Source organism: Poromitra crassiceps (assembly GCF_964638095.1).
Source record: "Poromitra crassiceps genome assembly, chromosome: 2".
NCBI lineage: Eukaryota > Metazoa > Chordata > Actinopteri > Beryciformes > Melamphaidae > Poromitra > Poromitra crassiceps.
Window position 1 is genome coordinate 113358137 of NC_139624.1, and position 17996 is coordinate 113376132.

Here is a 17996-nt window from a genome sequence, read left to right on the forward strand (position 1 = left end):
CTAGCTCTATTGCAGCGGATTGGGTGTGATCAGCCCTTCCGCGGGCAACGTTGCAGACAGAGTAGGAAGGCTCATCCGTAGCGGCTGCTTCCGGGACGCGGGTCGGGGTCTTAATCGGCCTCGGCTGGGTCTACTGGGCGAGGGTGTATGATGTTGAGAGACCCGAAACACCTTACGACCCCAGCTAACATCACTGATCCCAGCGCATGCCGAAGTATGTATTTTGAATTGGATAAGTGACACGTTCAATATTAATACACTTTTACTAAACAAGTGACACGTTCAATATTAATAAACTTTGACTTTGAAGTGACAGTGAGCCAGCAGCTCTGTGGCTGAGCAGTGGGGGCTGTTTGATGTAAACACCGTCACATCACAGCAGGGCGAGGGTCAGACATTAACTCATTCCCCGCCATTGGCGTCTATTAACGTAAAAAAAAATCTTTCCATATTTTATTTTAAAATTTTCAGAACAAAAACAGGCTTAGACAAAAAAACAACATACATACAGTATATCAACATTAATGTTACAACATGGCGCTACCAGCCATGTCAAGTGCTTATGTGCTTGTAAGAGATGTGCGTAGAATCCCATGCAAGGTGTCCATGAAAAGTCAGCTGAGCAAGTTACTTGTCGCTCTTAACCTCATCTAAGTAGGCTAGAAATGGGTCCCAGATAGTTGTGAATGTCCTAAGTGAATTGGTCCTCAGGAACCGGAGTCTCTCCATATGTATACCCCACAGGGGTGAAAGTGGATTGAAATTATTGCCGGTACTACTACCCCAACCTTCATCGCGTCATTGTTCTCGTCCCGCCCCAGCTTCATGCGTCCCTGAACAGATTTTTTTAACACCTGTATGGTGAAGAAATTAGAAACATGTGACATCATGTAGTCTATATAGCAAATGATTTTAAATTGTGCAAGTTAGTAGCCTACTTAATTAACCTGTATACAGTAGTGTGGCACAATTGTGCTTGTGCTTTATGTAAAACAGTTGTCCAATGGTAAAATAAAGGCGAAAATGAAGTGTGGAAACGACAAATAATATGAAAATTATTATTAAAATGAATAAGCAAGAATATGAAAATGGATTAAAAAAGGCACATTTTACATTGCATTTTGCAAATCAGCATTCATTCATCAGTCTTCCATTTGTCAATTTAATTAATTTAATTAAAATTGCTCATTTATAAGCATTTTTATTAATATAGGTTTATAAATAGTTTTATCAAACGGCTCATTTAAAAGCATTTTTTTCTTCTAGAAGCCGTCTGGAAGGTGAATATGTACAGTAAATTAAGTACATTACTGAGAATTACTGCTTGGATAAAGCTTTTGTATACATAATGCAGGGGACACAGAGGGAAAAAGCACAGTATTGTGCACAGAAGAAATCCATGCAGTCAGCAGAGAAATCCTTATCCAAGGCAAAAGATTCCCAGCAAGAATCAAAGAACAAGGGGGCATGGTGGTGCAGTGGTAAGCGGTGTCGCCTCACAGCTAGAAGGTCCTGGGTTCGATTCCCACCTGGGACGCTGTGAGCGCTCAAGGAATGCGTGCCCGTCCGCATGTCCTCGAGTGCCCGCCGCCCAGGTGGGGTCGTCAAAAGGGCCTTTCTGTGTGGAGTTTGCATGTTCTCCCCATGCCCCCTGGGGGTTTCCTTCATATAGGAACCCCTTCACCAAAACATGCAATATCCTGGTCGCTGATGTGGTGCCTCCTCTGGTCATTCGGGGCGCCTCTTCGGAGGGAGGGGAACACGTTGGAATAGCGTGATCCTCCCATGTGCTATGTCCTACCGGTGAAGCTTCCCCTGTCAGGTGAAAAGAAGCGGCTGGCTACTGCCCATGTCTCGGAGCAGGGGCGGACTGGGATCATAATTCAGGCCGGGCATTAGATACCAAGCAGGCCAGGCCGATACGGGCAGATGCGCGTGCCGGCGTCCGAAGGGCGGCGACGAAAAATTTGGGCCGTTTGAAGCTCAATTTGGGCCGTTTGAAGCCCAATTTGGGCCGTTTGAAGCCAGATTTGGGCCATTTGAAGCCCAATTTGGGTCGTTTAAAGCCAGATTTGGGCCGTTTGAAGCCCAATTTGGGTTGTTTGAAGCCCAATTTGGGCCGTTTGAAGCCCAATTTGGGCCAAGTCCAATTTTACAATGAGATGCACCCACTTTAACCCTGAATAAAGTAATAAAACCACTAGTAAACCAGTAGGCAGCGCCTGGCCTGCTGTTCAGTGAGTGGCCTGACTGCGGGCACAATTTTTTTTTTTTTTTTTTTTGCAGGCCAGGCCACCGGGCATTTGCCCGATGTGCCCGATTATGCAGTCCGCCCCTGTCTCGGAGGAAGCATGGAGCCAGTTTCGGCTCTCCCCAGATTGGCAGAGGGTGGAGCAGCAACCAGGATAAATACATTAAAATTAGCACTGACAGGGGATAAAAATGGGATACAAAATCTGGGGGGGGGGGGGGGGGGAATAATCAAAGAATCAAAGAACAGACACCGCATTGGGCACTGGGCAGACAAGACAATCAAATGCCATCTTGAAAACATTCCTGGATGAACGATGAAGGTTTTTTTGCACATCGGAGGCGCCATGAAACCATGCGGAAAAGCACCCTCTCTCTCTTCTCTCTCGCTCTCTCTCACTCTCTCTTTCCCTCTCCCAGAGGCTCCCGTTAAAATGTTGAAAGCTGAAGTGTCGGTATCTCCATAATTACAAAGATCACGAACATTGCTCTATGAGCATTAAAAGGACATGTGAAAGGACCTACATGGTTTCAGGCACACAAAGGCCCTTTAAGCCTAAAGTCCACTTTAGGCTTCACACTGCACAGTCAATTAACAACATGTGCTCCTGATGTGCTGCCGCATGCAATGTCCATGGATCTGACATCATGCTGGGAACGGGAACAGGCTTTTGTAGAATTTAGAAGCAATTTATAAGAAAAGTAACTGTTGTTTATGTTGACATAACATCAGCAGATGTGTTTCCTTTTGGAAATGCGATCGTGACAGCTTCTGTTCTGTGGGTTTTGATTGACAGGGAGGCAGGCAGCTGCTGTGTCACTCTGTCTCTCTCTTCCCTATTAACTCATTGAGTGCCAAGGACGTCGATCGACGTCAAAGTAAATAGTGACGTAGAGTGCCAAGGACGTCGATCAACGTCAAATGCGTTTTTTGACGGTGGGACGTGGATCAAAGCCTCAGGCATCTCCTGTACAAATATGGGAGCTATTGAAGGTGTATAACCTATTTTACGGACTCATTAGGTGGCGACAGTGCTCTCCAGATTAGAGAAAGGTCCGGAAAACAGCAGGAAAAAGCCGTGATCAAAGAGAAACCGATGCATGCTGCAGCCAGAGCCATATAGATTGCTCTGTCTGGAGCTGACGTTGGCTGCGAACAGCAGTCAATCCGCGCCCACAACTGAGCCCCTCTGCCTCTGTCTGTCTGTCTGCATAGTTTATCCACACGATTAGCCGCCAGAAAAGCAGCACCCGACGCCAAACCATTCTCAGCAGTCCGGTTTGGCTCTTCCGTGTCGCGCTGGGAGCCGGCGCACAAAAACGGAGCACTTCGAAAATAGAGTGGGTGCGTGTTAGGCTGTGTGTTAGTGTGGGGAGGAGTTTGCAGGTGAGGAGGGGAGAGGGGGGTGGGGCACGCAGGGCATCACACAACTACACCACGTCACTACATCAGAAAATATTATCTTCAGAGTCAGTGAATGTGCTTGAAATGCTTCATTTCACAAAAGGCGGAATAACTCAGCTTCTAATTTGAAACGCCTGTATTTGCTCAAAACGACCTATCTTCTCCGGCTCATAACTAAAGAACGGAAAATGGTATCAATAAACTTTTTTTTGCTGATGATACAATAGAGCCAGCTCGTTCTTTGTGCGTGTTCGGTGTTTACATAGTAATATCACACAATATTCTGTGGGCCTCGAGAAATCACTGAAAACGCTCTGAAACTCTGGCACTGGGAGCGTCCGTTCTCCAAAAGTGGCTGGCACTCAATGAGTTAAGGGTGCGGCGTTCAGGCACGGAATATTTTACCGAAGCACCGGATCGTTCAGGTCCACTTTCACCAGTGATAACCCAGACCATGTCTGTCAGTCACAGCTGAAAAGAAGGTGGAGAGCGGGACTTCCACTCCTTCAGAATGAGTCTCTTGGCGACAGTCTGACTACTACGTCAGAGACTGTTGTACAGCCGTAGGGAGGAGCAGAGAGGATTCTGAGCAGCCGAAGATGGCGAGTTCCACCTCCGGCTGAAGGGTTATTTTATTCACCTTATTCAGCACGCCCACTTTTTCTCTCTTCTGTGTTCGACGCAATTGTATTTGTTCTTCCAGTTCAGCTCTAGTTGGCGGCCAATTTCAAAACAAAACGTCACTATGAATGAATGAAATTTGGCAACATTCAGAAGCTACACTGCGGCCAACTTCATGTTCATAGCATTACTGCTGCGAGGAGCCGATGGCTGTACCCGGTCGGCATTTAACGTTAGTTACAAAAGCACGTCGACAGTGTTTTCTCACTGCCAGTAAGCCTACAGTAGGGTTTGACAGATACTAGCTAGTCCGACCGGTCAGCACAGCCAGCGCTCTGTCCTGGCTGCTCGTTAAATATTTCCAAATAGGCGTTATTCTGATAAACTGGTCACATACTGTATTTGGAATATGTTCTCACCCGAAAAAATATTAAAACTTTAAAACAGTTTGTTTTTTTGCTTGAAAACAGATTTTTGGCAAGTCTAAAAATGACTACGGTAGGCGTAATCTACTTCCGTGTCTAAAATGGAAAGACGATTACAAAATGACGTCATGCAGAAACGTCCTTATATGGACAAAGAATAAGATGAATAGGAGTACCAATCAAATATTTTGGCCCAGAATCCAGATAGTGAAGGACAAAACCAAAAAGCATGGGATAGAGTGTACACCTATCACATAGTGGTGAGACAGAAGGGTAGATCTTGTGCAACCTGGACTTGGAATAATTACCTGACCTTAAATTGGACATTAACGTTATTTAAGAGACAACGCCTCCCCGCCATTGCCGTCATGGGACGTCAATAGGTGTTTTCACCGTCATGTGAAAGATGGCTGTCTTACTCACCTTGTGAAATACTATAGCACGTCTAGAGTGGTACAGAAGCGACCACGATTGTCTACAGAACCAGGAAGCAGAGAAAAGCAACAATCTCCCGTCAGAAAAGCTCCATAAAACAGCTAAGCCACGGACTTACAGTGGGGCAGCCTGTCACTCAAACGTGAAGGATTTTATTTTCAACATGTCCAAAAGTCACTTGTCCTCAGGAATTAGTAATCCAATTCCTAAACTCTTACACCGTGTAAATTTCACCCGGTAGATTTGCTCCTGACCTCCGTACACAGACAACCAGTCGGCCAGTATCCGCCATCAGAGACTTTTATTCGGTTCAGGACCCGTGGAGATGACTTAATTGACAAAAATGCATTTTTCTCAGCTTTTTGGGGAGAGACAGCCGTTTTCAGTGAACACTACCTTCAAGTGTCAATAACTAAAGGTTTTTCTGAGTACTATAAATAGTAGAATAGCTGCAATTTTTTGTCACTGTACTGAATTTTGTATCAATATTGTTGAAGTTGCCAAAAGGCATCAGAAGGTGTCAAAATATTCAGTTAATAGAATTGGTACTATAAGCTTTCATATATATATATATATATATATATATATATTAGAGATGCGTGGATGAGCTTTTATGCCATCCTAATCCGCGTGTATGCATGAACCGTCCGCCCGCCATAAATCCACGCAAATTATTTCATACTATTTATAGATCCGCGCCCGCCATGCACCCAACGATATAAACGCTATAAAACGCTATAACAGGAGCGAACTTACGGTTTCTGCTGCCGTTGGTGCGATCGCTGCAGTCCAAGACTCCAAATAAACTTCCATGCTGTATTATGTCCAGTCCACCACTTGCCCTCATGTACTGTAGTTTACTTGGCTAACGCTATAGCTTTAAGTTTAGTTTACTTGATTGCCTCATTGTATGGGAAAATACGAACGCGTCTTCTCTTCAAACACGTCTTCAGCGGAGACTCCTTTTTGAGGGTGACATCATTGACCATATATGGACGAAAAGTGGAGCCTAGCGACCTAGCACATGGCTATTGTTGTAGTAGTAGTAGTAGTAGTAGTAGTACTTTGGGGGATCTACAATATATATATATATATATATATATATATATATATATATATATATATATATATATATATATATATATATATAGAACCGATTTAGAACTGGCATCAGTATCAAACATGTTACATGATACTCGGCCTTAGACACTAACTGCATACTGTATAACTATCTAATCCTTAGGGACTACAAAGATGTGGAGGCTGCCTTAAATGCTATGAAGAATGTGGCCAGGCTCATCAACGAGAGGAAGCGGCGCCTGGAGAACATTGACAAGATCGCCCAATGGCAGAGCTCCATAGAGGACTGGGAGGTGTGGAATGGGCAGGGCATGTTGCACAGTGATCTCTGTTTGCACGATTCAGTTCAATTGACCTTTCCTAAGTCTCACCCCTTTTTGCTCTGTGTTCCAATAACAGTTGTGCAAGCTTGTAGCAGCCTATGGAGCCAGCCTAGAGTGCGTGATGTCACAATTCACTCTAGCGGACTTTCCAGGCTGCAGTTTTTACTAAATTCACACATTTTTAAACTGACAGTTCACACAACCTTAACACATCAAACCCTTCAGCTACTTCTGTTCTGACTCAGGATGTCAAAATATAAGTGATGCGATGTATAGTTTTTGAGATATTATAATTTGTTTTACCCTATAGAGCATTGCATAGCATAGGCTAAAAATGTTCCACCCTTCCCAAAGGTTTTTGTATCTTTTGAACAGAAAATGACAAATGCATTCAGATTAATGTTCTGTATTACCCACAACATGCTGGATAGTCCACACACTCTTAGTTTCTCTCTAATTTGAACATAAAATGGTGAAAAAGGCAAGTATTTCTGAGAGAACTGATTTTAAGACTATTTTCGATTAAAATCTTAAAGGTTTTCTGTTAATTTAAAATATTGACTACAAGTAAGTATAACATGATTCATACTATCTGAATGAACACATTCTCCTCTTTAACATGATGTATAAACTTTTATTATATTGTCTGAGCACACAGCAAGCAGTTATACACACAAACACCTCTGTTGCTCTCTACACAAAAAGTTGACGTAGTTCTGACCTAGGGTTGGGGCTTAGGAAAGGTCAATTGTAGTAGGTGTGAGTAACATGTAATGAGTGTGTATGTCCCTGTGTGCAGGGTGAAGATGTCCTCAGCAGGAGTTCTGACCTGATCTTCTCGGGGGAGCTGACCAAGCTGTCCCAGCCTCAAGCCAAGAGTCAACAGAGAATGTTCTTCCTCTTTGACCATCAGATGGTGTACTGCAAGAAGGTGCTGAAGGCTGCTCATTTTACAGCTGCAATAGATAGCCAAAGCCAGGGGCGGTTTTAGACTCTTTTTGGGTGGGCTTGAGATAGTCTCAGCCCACCCTGGAAGATAGAGGGTAAAAAAATAAAAAAAATAAAAATAAGAATAGCTGGCCCTCCTCTATTCATCGCTCATTCATGCTTTAAAGCCATAAAAATGATAATAATAATAATGGTATTGGTGATTAGTGCATGCAACATATGACCTTTATTTTGAAAATATGGTTAGGTCTAGAGGAAGTTACTCATCTGCACTCCTGGAAAATTGATCACCCAGGAAATAAGGAAGTGTTCCATTTCTCCATCAGCAAGCCAAGGTAGATTAAGTCTCTTTTCTATAGTGAGTAAGGTGTTAAACACCATGATCATTGAGTTGGTTGAAAAACGAAGTCTTTATTATGCCTCCGCCGGCGAAGCCAGGCCGAAGGCATTATGGATCCGGGTTGTCCGTCCGTACGTACGGCCGGCCGGCCGTCCGTACGGCCGTCCGTACGGATGTCAACGCCATATCTGAGGAACGCCTTGACGGAATTTCATCAGATTCGCCTTAAACATTCACTTAGGCTCAAGGATGATCTGATTAGATTTTGGTGGTCAAAGGTCAAAGGTCAAGGTCACTGTGACCTGTCGAACGCCATTTTCAAGCTTGTTTACGCGATATCTGAGGAAAGCCTGGATGGAATTTCATCAGATTCGCCTTAAACATTCACTTAGGCTCAAGGATGATCTGATTAGATTTTGGTGGTCAAAGGTCAAAGGTCAAGGTCACTGTGACCTCTCGAACGCCATTTTCAAGCTTGTTAACGCGATATCTGAGGAACGCCTGGACGGAATTTCATCAGATTCGCCTTAAACATTCACTTAGGCTCAAGGATGATCTGATTAGATTTTGGTGGTCAAAGGTCAAAGGTCAAGGTCACTGTGACCTCTCGAACGCCATTTTCAAGCTTGTTAACGCGATATCTGAGGAACGCCTGGACGGAATTTCATCAGATTCGCCTTAAACATTCACTTAGGCTCAAGGATGATCTGATTAGATTTTGGTGGTCAAAGGTCAAGGTCACTGTGACCTCTCGAACGCCATTTTCAAGCTTGTTAACGCGATATCTGAGGAACGCCTGGACGGAATTTCATCAGATTCGCCTTAAACATTCACTTAGGCTCAAGGATGCTCTGATTAGATTTTGGTGGTCAAAGGTCAAAGGTCAAGGTCACTGTGACCTCTCGAACGCCATTTTCAAGCTTGTTAACGCGATATCTGAGGAACGCCTGGACGGAATTTCATCAGATTCGCCTTAAACATTCACTTAGGCTCAAGGATGATCTGATTAGATTTTGGTGGCCAAAGGTCAAAGGTCAAGGTCACTGTGACCTCTCGAACGCCATTTTCAAGCTTGTTAACGCGATATCTGAGGAACGCCTGAACGGAATTTCATCAGATTCGCCTTAAACATTCACTTAGGCTCAAGGATGATCTGATTGGATTTTGGTGGTCAAAGGTCAAAGGTCAAGGTCACTGTGACCTCTCGAACGCCATTTTCAAGCTTGTTAACGCGATATCTGAGGAACGCCTGGACGGAATTTCATCTGATTCGCCTTAAACATTCACTTAGGCTCAAGGATGATCTGATTAGATTTTGGTGGTCAAAGGTCAAAGGTCAAGGTCACTGTGACCTCTCAAACGCCATTTTCAAGCTTGTTAACGCGATATCTGAGGAACGCCTGGACGGAATTTCATCAGATTCGCCTTAAACATTCACTTAGGCTCAAGGATGAACTGATTCCATTTTGGTTATCAAAGGTCAAAGTTCAAGGTCACAGTGACCTAACAAATGCCATTTTCAAGCTCGGTAACGCCATATCTCAGTAACACATTGACTAAATTTCTTCACATTTGGCTCAAATATCCAATTCTGCACAGAAACGCCTTGATGCAATTTCTTCCAATTTGGCTCCAACATCCACTTGGACTCAAGAATGAACTAATGGCGGAGGCATAAGTCCGCGTTGCGGTCGTTCTAGTTTTAAGTTATATTTTGTAAATGAACTTCTTCATTAGTCAACCAGAGTTTACTATGAAGTGAATGCGGGCAACATCATCCATGCAGTGGTGGCCCAATGGTTAGAGAAGCGAGCTTGTGACCGGAAGGTCGTCGGTTCAATCCCCGGGACCGGCAGGATAAATCTGGGTGAGGAAAGTGAAAAAGGCAGCGCTTGCCCCTCCCTCATTACCACCACTGAGGTGCCCTTGAGCAAGGCCCTTAACCCCAACTGCTCCAGTGGAGCTGATCAGTGGCCAGCAGATCAGACTGTGGTTGTACTGGTCAGCTTCCAGGTATGAATGTGTGTGTGAATGTGAACAGGGCACTCCTGAAAAAGAGAGCATGGCTCTCAGTGAGACTCCCCCTGTATAAATAAAGGTAAAAAAACAAACAAAATCATGCATCTAATGTATTGGGTACCTGTGATCATCATTGTGGGGCTACTGAGCTGAGGTGTAAACTAGGCTACTAAGCTGTTTGTTAATTGATCTGTTGTTATGCAAATGCAGACTAGCATAATGCTAAGTGGCCAGCCATTTTGGTAATGTGTAAAATCGTAGCCTATGTTTAGAATAGCCACTGATATGCCTGTTGCAGTGTTGCTTGCTATGTGTGAAGAAGGTTAGCTTTATTCATGGTTGCATATAGTTTATAAAGTTAATTCCTTTAACTTCTTTCGTACCTCATTAACCTCAAGTCACTCTTAGATTATTGTTTTATTGATTTTGTGTGGAGGTGGAGAACAGAGGAACTGTGAGAAGAAGCTGTATCTGCTAAGAAGTAGACACACACAGAAGAAGAAGAAGAAGAGTGAATCTGATGAATTGATTAAGCTTTCTTCATAGATCTAGTCTCTTCATTTTGATCTCAAAGTGCACCAGATTGATCAATTTTTACTTTAAAATGTACACAATTTTCTTCCGGGGGGCATGCCCCCAGACCCCCCGAGGGGGTCTGCAGTGCACCATATACATTATTTGGGGGCTGAGCCCACCAAAAGGTGTCATCCTAAAACCGCCCCCGGCCAAAGCCACGCCCTCTTCCGCGTTCAGCAAATGAACCAAGTAGGGCAGTCTTCTAAAAGTCGACTATTCGATCATCAGTCAAGAGACCCATGAGTCAACGGAGATTCCTCTCCAGTCATTTTTTTCCTCTCTCCCTCCCCTCCAGTCAGTGTGGTGTGCTGTGCTCTTAAAATACTGAACACCACGTCGTCAAAGTTGGCACATGTCTTAATTATAGTCAGTTTCCCGCTGGATGTGTCATTACATTATTAATATCTCACCTGGATAAGCTCAAATGATGTTGTTTATATTATCAGTCCGGCTTGGAAGCACTCTCTGCCGGCCGAGCAGACGCGCATGCCGCGGGGGTGCGCGGAGCACGAGCATTGGGATTCCCACTCAGACAGAGCGGCCTTGTCATGGGGATAAGAAGAGTCTGACTGTCGTTACGTTAGCATTACTTTATTCTCATCAGAAACCACTTCGATTTGCATGTTTAAACAAGTTTGCAGCCTTGACGCTTTGTCCCGTCCCTTGTGCGTCGCTTGTTACTAACATGGTACCCTTGAGCGACCCATGAAACGACTTGGGCTTTCCGACTAAAGTCAATGTCAACCCATGGAAGTCATCTTTGACACTTATGGCAACTGCTCCCCCATTAGCCTAACTGCTCCCCCATTAGTCAACTGCTCCCCCATTAGGGTCTGGGGAGAGAAGCTAACCTCTCCCAGACCCTAACCCTAAACCTAACCTCTCCCACCCCCCACGCCTAAACCTAACCTCCCCCAGACCCTAACCCTAAACCTAACCTCTCCCACCCCCCATGCCTAAACCTAACCTCCCCCAGACCCTAACCCTAAACCTAACCTCTCCCACCCCCCACGCCTAAACCTAACCTCCCCCCAGACCCTAATGGGGGAGCAGTTGACTAATGGGGGAGCAGTTAGGCTAATGGGGGAGCAGTTGCCATAGAGACACTGCGTAACGCGTCATCATTCAGAAACCACACCCAAGATGGGGGAAAACACAAACTCCTCTCCAATCCTGGCGTTCTCCTATGTCACATGCATGGTTGCGTGTTGCACCAAAAGATTGTATATACGGAAGATGAACACTCCAACTTATTTCTTGACAGCTAGATCCACATTTTTCTTCTCGCCAATTCTCAATGGCTTCCTTGTTTTGCTCAGGAGTACAAAACTTTAACTGCCGATTTTTTACATTTGTTTTCTGCGCAGCCCACCACACAACAGCTTTTAGCTATGTTTAATTCAAGGAAAATGACGCTGGTGTGTGGAAATGAACGGAGCTCTTCCCCCGTGATGGGCGTGGCCTATTACATGCAGTGTCTCTATAAGCGTCAAAGATGACTTCCATGGGTTTACATTGAGTTTAGTCGGAAAGCCCAAGTCGTTTCATGGGTCGCTCAAGGGTACCATGTTAGTAACAAGCGACGCACAAGGGACGGGACAAAGCGTCAATATGCTACGCGCTCAGAGTGAGAACGTGTTGATCAGAAATACACAGCGCGTCTGCCCGTGTGTCTTTTCCGGGTGTCCTCGCTGGGGGGGTACAGAAGGAGGTAGGGGAGGAATTTCGAGGTTTGAGTGACAGATTGAGGGCGAATGGCATTACGAGAATTACTCACAAGCTCGTTTTAATGCTTTTCCATTGGTTGCATTTTGTAAAACCCACACAGACGTGAAGGGTGACCAGTGGCATTTGATTCATGACACTACGCTATGTTCCCTCCCACGACGCTACAGTATGTTCCCCCCTCCCCCCATCTAAATGGATAAGTTATTTCTTCTTTAGACTTATTTAGGGCTTATTAGTCTTGAGAAGAACTGTAGCCTAGGCATTGGACATGTCATTTCAAAGCAGCGACAATGTCCTTTACACTTTAATTTGTTTATTCATGTAGGCTACATGTTGTTGTTTTAATGTTTAAAGGGTAAAAAAAGGGTAACGGCCTAATTTAAAAAAGAAATACGTGTCCTGCCTGTCTCATTCAGACTCCATTATCCCGATGTCGGCAATTCAAAATATGCCGCAATTGACTGTTAATGTGGTGATGAAAATAATCACTGAAGATATTCTAAAAAATGAAAGAAAAAAGAATAGTCCAATATTCATATTGGACAGTTGAATCCGAGTCGACTGGCAGAATCCTGAGTTGAGGACGCGCCTAGAACCAAGGGCTTTCATCTGCCATTGATTTTTCCATCTACATTTTGTAAAATGTTTATAAAAATAGTTTTACTTGGTCAAACCAAGTGATTCAGCTATATTTAGAATCAGGAGAGCCATAGAACATTTCACTCAGACCATAACTAAAAACTGAATCGCTTGGTCTCTACTTTTGCCATCCCTTCTGTCATTGTTTACAGTCCGGCGACATCTCATATGCAGCTATTTATTATTATTATTAGCCGAAATGTTGCCTGGACCTACAATCGATCAGCTCCAAACAATAACCACAGCGCACGGAAGTGGAAGTCTTGGCCCAGACATCCACTATGCAGTGGAAAACCCGAAATATCGGCCATCTGTCCCAGCTCTGAGCACCGAGATAGACTCTGGGTGCCCAGATTGTCTCTCAAATAACTTAAATTTGAAGTTATAGCATTTTTATCCAATGGCAGTTATCAGCATGGCCTGACAGCATGCTCTGCCTGGTTTGTTGCATCACCCATTTCCCTGGTTACAGGACCTTCTGCGTCGGGACATGCTGTACTACAAGGGCCGGGTGGACATGGATCAGATGGAGGTGGTAGACATGGAGGATGGCAAGGAGAAAGACTTCAACATCAGCGTGAAGAACGGCCTGAAACTGCGCTCGCTGCCCGGAGACGAGGTCCACCTGCTGTGTGCCAAGAAGCCCGAGCACAAACAGCGCTGGCTCCGAGCCTTCTCTGACGAGAGGAGGCAGGTCCAGCACGACCGCGAGACAGGTCAGATAGACACTTAAATTCCGCTTAAAGGAATACACTAGAGTTTATGGGAGACTGTGCTATTGGTCAACTTACCCATTAAGAGATGAGAACACAGACACCAAAGTCATCCATGTGCTCCATGCTAACACTTAGCAAACCTATGTTGAGAACAGAAAAATAAATGGTAAAAATAATAAATAAAAATGCTTCCATACTGCTCACCTGGCATAATCCAAGTCTCCACAAGCCCTGAGATGCCAAATTGACTTGAAAATGCGTCATTTACGCATACGTCATTTACGCATGTTTTTAGCTGAAATCTGCTGCTGGAAGTAGTGCACGTCCAGTACCATTGACTACCATTCATTGTGCTAAAGCAGTGATATTCAACCCGAGGCTCTAGAGCAGGGGTGGGCAACATTATTTTTCCTGAGGGCCATACTGATTTACATCAAGTAGCCTAAACAAAGGGCCACACATTGGAGATTATACCTGCCAACACTCCTGATTTTCGTGGGAGTCTCCCTATATTTAACCCTCTCTCCCATTGTGATTGGTAATTTCTTGTTAATCTCCTGATATAATAGTGATACAAATCCAATGGCTTTAGCAGATGAGATTTATTAACATAATTCTGCCTTTTATTGAGTTTTTGGGGGTCGTTCTGTTTTCCTTTGAGTCCGGCCCTAGGGCCGCATTTTGCCCCAGGCCCCAGGGCTGCAAGAAATGACTGTAGAACAGTCATTTCTTACACATGAGATTACTTTTAGCCAGGGCTTAAAATTCGGCGCGGGATTGCGAGATTTGCGCATCTTTTTGGAAATTCCCGCATATTTTCAATTTATAAAGGGGGAGTAATCCCGCAATGGTTTACGCCAGGGGTTTCAAACTCACGGCCCGCCACGCCACTTGATATCAAGTTATAGTGAAATCAGGCCCGCACCTCCGCTCGTTGTAAAACACAGAGCGCGCTCCCGAGGCGCGTAGACGAGGCGCTGCCAAGCCGCACTTCACACCAGCGTTGCCAGATAATTTTCCATAGATGTGCAGTTCCTTGGGCGGTTTTGTGTGCATTTTGGTGGGTTTTGAACTCTTTGTGCTGGAAACCGTCAGCAGTATCTGGCAACACAGCTTCACACTCCAGGCCAGCCAGCACGGGATCATCACTGCATGTAAAATCCACCTCATTAGAAGGTGATTTGGTTCACCCGAGTGAAAAACCAAGTGGAAAGAAAAACATTTGCACGCTAAAATGTCTTTTGTTGAGAAGTGAACATGTCGCTGTCGAAAGGCAAAAGAAAGGTTGATGACGAGCACAGACAGTTTCAGGAGAAGTGGGAGAGTGATTATTTTTTTGTCGAGGTCAAAGGGAATGCCGCAAAGAGAAAATCGCCGTACTAAAATAATATAACCTGTCCTGAAGTGAATAAGAATAAGCAGGGATGCAAACTAGTCACCTTTAGGTAACAGTGAGTCACCTTTTTCATCCCAAAATAGGGCACTTAAGTGAATGATTTTGTGTCTGCTCTGGTATCTGTCACCTTTTTCACCATGACTTTGCATCCCTGAATAAGAGTCTAATAATTACTATGTGTTTTGTCATTGTGTTTTATCTGGAGACTAAGCAGCCATGGGCTTTTGATTGTATTAAAGCCTTTATAAGACACATAGCCTATTACTTTACTAAAACACTCATATCATATTATAATACCCCAGGTGTGCATAAACTACAGGTTAAGTAAAGACAAAAATGTGAAATTATTATTTGGTATCGTATCTGTTATTGGACAGGAGAAGCAGATATTTACCGGTTATCGTATCGGCTGAAAAAATCCCCCTATGGGCTCTATCGTTGCAACGGCCTAAAAACAGCGCTTAGCGCCAGGCGGTAACTGTCTGCCTTTCCGAAACCCTGCCACTCCGAACGTTAACTTCCATTATTCGGACTGGCGGTCCTTCACCTTTTTTTCATAGGTCCCACCATTACGAAAATTCTTGCCTTCATTATTCGAAATGTCGGCCCTTCCTCTTTTTTCTAAAGGATCCGCCATTCCGAAGTTTGGATATTGTGGAATATGGCACAAAAGTACAGACATTTCAGTCGCACACTGTGCGTCTCAGCAGCGCAGCAGTAGCCTATTAGAACTGGGCTTTTACTGATGCTTTCTGAAGGCTATTTACTTGATTAGACTTCTATTTTCGTTAGGATATTATTTTTTTCGCTATTGTTTAATTGTTTTCAGTTAATCAGGCAAGCTTATCCTATTGGAATTTATAATTATTTCGTATGACATTTTACACAGCTGCAGGGCGCATGGAGGGACAACAGAATTTTAGGCTATGTTCCCGCGGGCGTGTCAGCATGTGTGTGCGCTGCTCTCTAAGCAGGGTGTGTGCGTTGTGCACCCGCCTATAGAGACACATAGCCTATTACTATCTTGCACATTGTGGAGTTAGAGGGAGCACCAACAACATCTTTGAACAACACGTCTTTATTTTAATTTTGTTGGGCTCCACAATCATTTTGAGGATTCGAGGCAACAGGCAACCCATTTAGCAGCATCTGAGAGAGGTGCCTGTCTGAACGAGGTTCAGCTGCCTGAATGTGAACTGGAAGTCAAATCAAGTTCGGAGTGGCGGACCTTATGAAAATCGGAGTGGCGGGATTTCTGAGGGAATATTTCTGAGTGCCGATATTTCTGAGTGGCGGAACGTCGGAGTGGCAGCACGTCGGAATGGCGGCATGTAACCGCGCCAGGCGCAGCACAGATTAGTGGGTGTGGACCAGCGCACTCAATATTTTGGTGTCGGCGCTACATGCTGCCTTAAGCATTATAACCACGCCTTTTAAGCGTAAAGTTATGCACAACCTGCTCATTGGAGAAGTGCAGTAAACAAATCACAAGCTTCCCTTTTAAGCTCCAATTCCACAGAGCGATCCAGTCCGGCTTCAGAAAAGCCGAGGCGCTCTGAGCTCCCCCCTCCCTCTTCCATCCCCTCCCCGGCTGTCTCCATATATATTATTCCATTATTATGCTTCTCAAACCAATCTCACTGCAGTTTAAATACTGCAAGCATGTAAATATGCTACACTATAGCAAGATCAAAGTGAAAAGAATGTTCTAAACGCATCGGCTAGAAAAATATAGCCTATCCCTATGTCATGATGAGATTAGATTGGTGAAAGTTTGTCCAGAATTATATCGTTTTCTCTCGCTACCCTTTCTTCTCCCCTACTGCACAGGTAGGATGATGCACATAAATATAGCCTACATTATGTAAAGTCATTGCATAAATGTGTTTTTATTGTAAAAGTAAAAGTAAATGTGAAGTAAGCCAAGTCTTATAGAAGCGGACATCACAGTAGGACATCACAGTAGAACCGTGTGACGGCTGTCACTCATCTAAATCACGTTAAATCTGCGAGGGATATACAGTATACAGTATACCACTATGTTTCACATAGGGTTGTGTTTTGATTTCTATGTTTTATTTTGTCCAATATTGAAATGTTCTAGAATTGCATGTTGTGTTAACAGAAACATTATTTATATCTACCACTTAGCCTATTTAGGCTGATTTGGTTGCTATTTCTTATCGAAATGTATTAGCCTCAATGCATGCTGGGAGATTTCACAAGTGGCTCAACAGCCTCTGAATGACAGGGGCTCAAAACTATGATATAACAACTTTTTTTCCATCGGTCTTTGTGCCTGTCTGACGCGTGAGAGAGAGAGAGAGAGAGAGGGGGAGAGAGTGTGAGATCGGCAGAGGAGAGCTGTGCGTAAATACGCACAGTAATATCCGCAGCGCACTGAATAAGGCCTGGTTTTGAAAGGCGCTAAGCGCTAAATTAACGCCAGGGGGGAAGATATCGTTAGGCCGGTATTTAAGGCCGAAATGCCCATTCTGGCCTATTCTGGCATTGCGCCATGCCTCTTCGGCGTAAAGCGCATTTCGGGGCCTAAAACCATGATGCTTTCTTCCCGAGGCAGGCGCAAGGCGCATTTTTTTGCGTTTAACGCGTTTTAGCGCCTAAGGCCAGTGGGAAGATAGGGGGCTATAAATCCCCCCTATCTGAAGAACATAAGGGGGGAATTCCCCCCAGTTTGCAAAGTGAATTTTAAGCACTGTTTAGCCTTTTAGTCATAAAGATGATTGAAATATAGCCTATTCCATATTCCAGACTGAAATGTTATAACAGAAGTAGAGTATTGGCCAGAATGACATGAACATTTGGACACTTATTCAGCGGGTATCGTGCATGTTGCATTCAGGTGCACTGTAATTTTATATATATATATATATATATATATATATATATATATATATATATATATATATTTCTTCTTTTGCAATTCCATCGCGGGCCGTATTTTGCCCATGTGTGCTCTAGAGCAGTGGTTCTCAACTGGTGTAGCCTCAGGACCCACTATTTTCCTTGTCATGAAGTCGCGACCCAAAATTCGGATTTTTTTTTTAAACCACTCAAATTTATTGCGCAAAAAT

The 17996-nt window shown here is 44.1% G+C and overlaps 1 protein-coding gene across 1 annotated transcript in view; it reads left to right on the forward strand.

Moving 5' to 3' along the window:
- The window catches only part of arhgef4 (Rho guanine nucleotide exchange factor (GEF) 4), a gene marked incomplete at its 5' end in the record, with an annotated part of 115865 nt that overhangs the window by 85074 nt on the left and 12795 nt on the right, over nt 1-17996 (forward strand). Inside the window, 3 exons of the mRNA XM_083632095.1 lie at nt 6380-6509; nt 7339-7470; nt 13262-13505. Of these exons, the coding sequence (XP_083488221.1) occupies nt 6380-6509; nt 7339-7470; nt 13262-13505 (506 nt within the window). The remainder of the gene's footprint in view (nt 1-6379; nt 6510-7338; nt 7471-13261; nt 13506-17996) is intronic.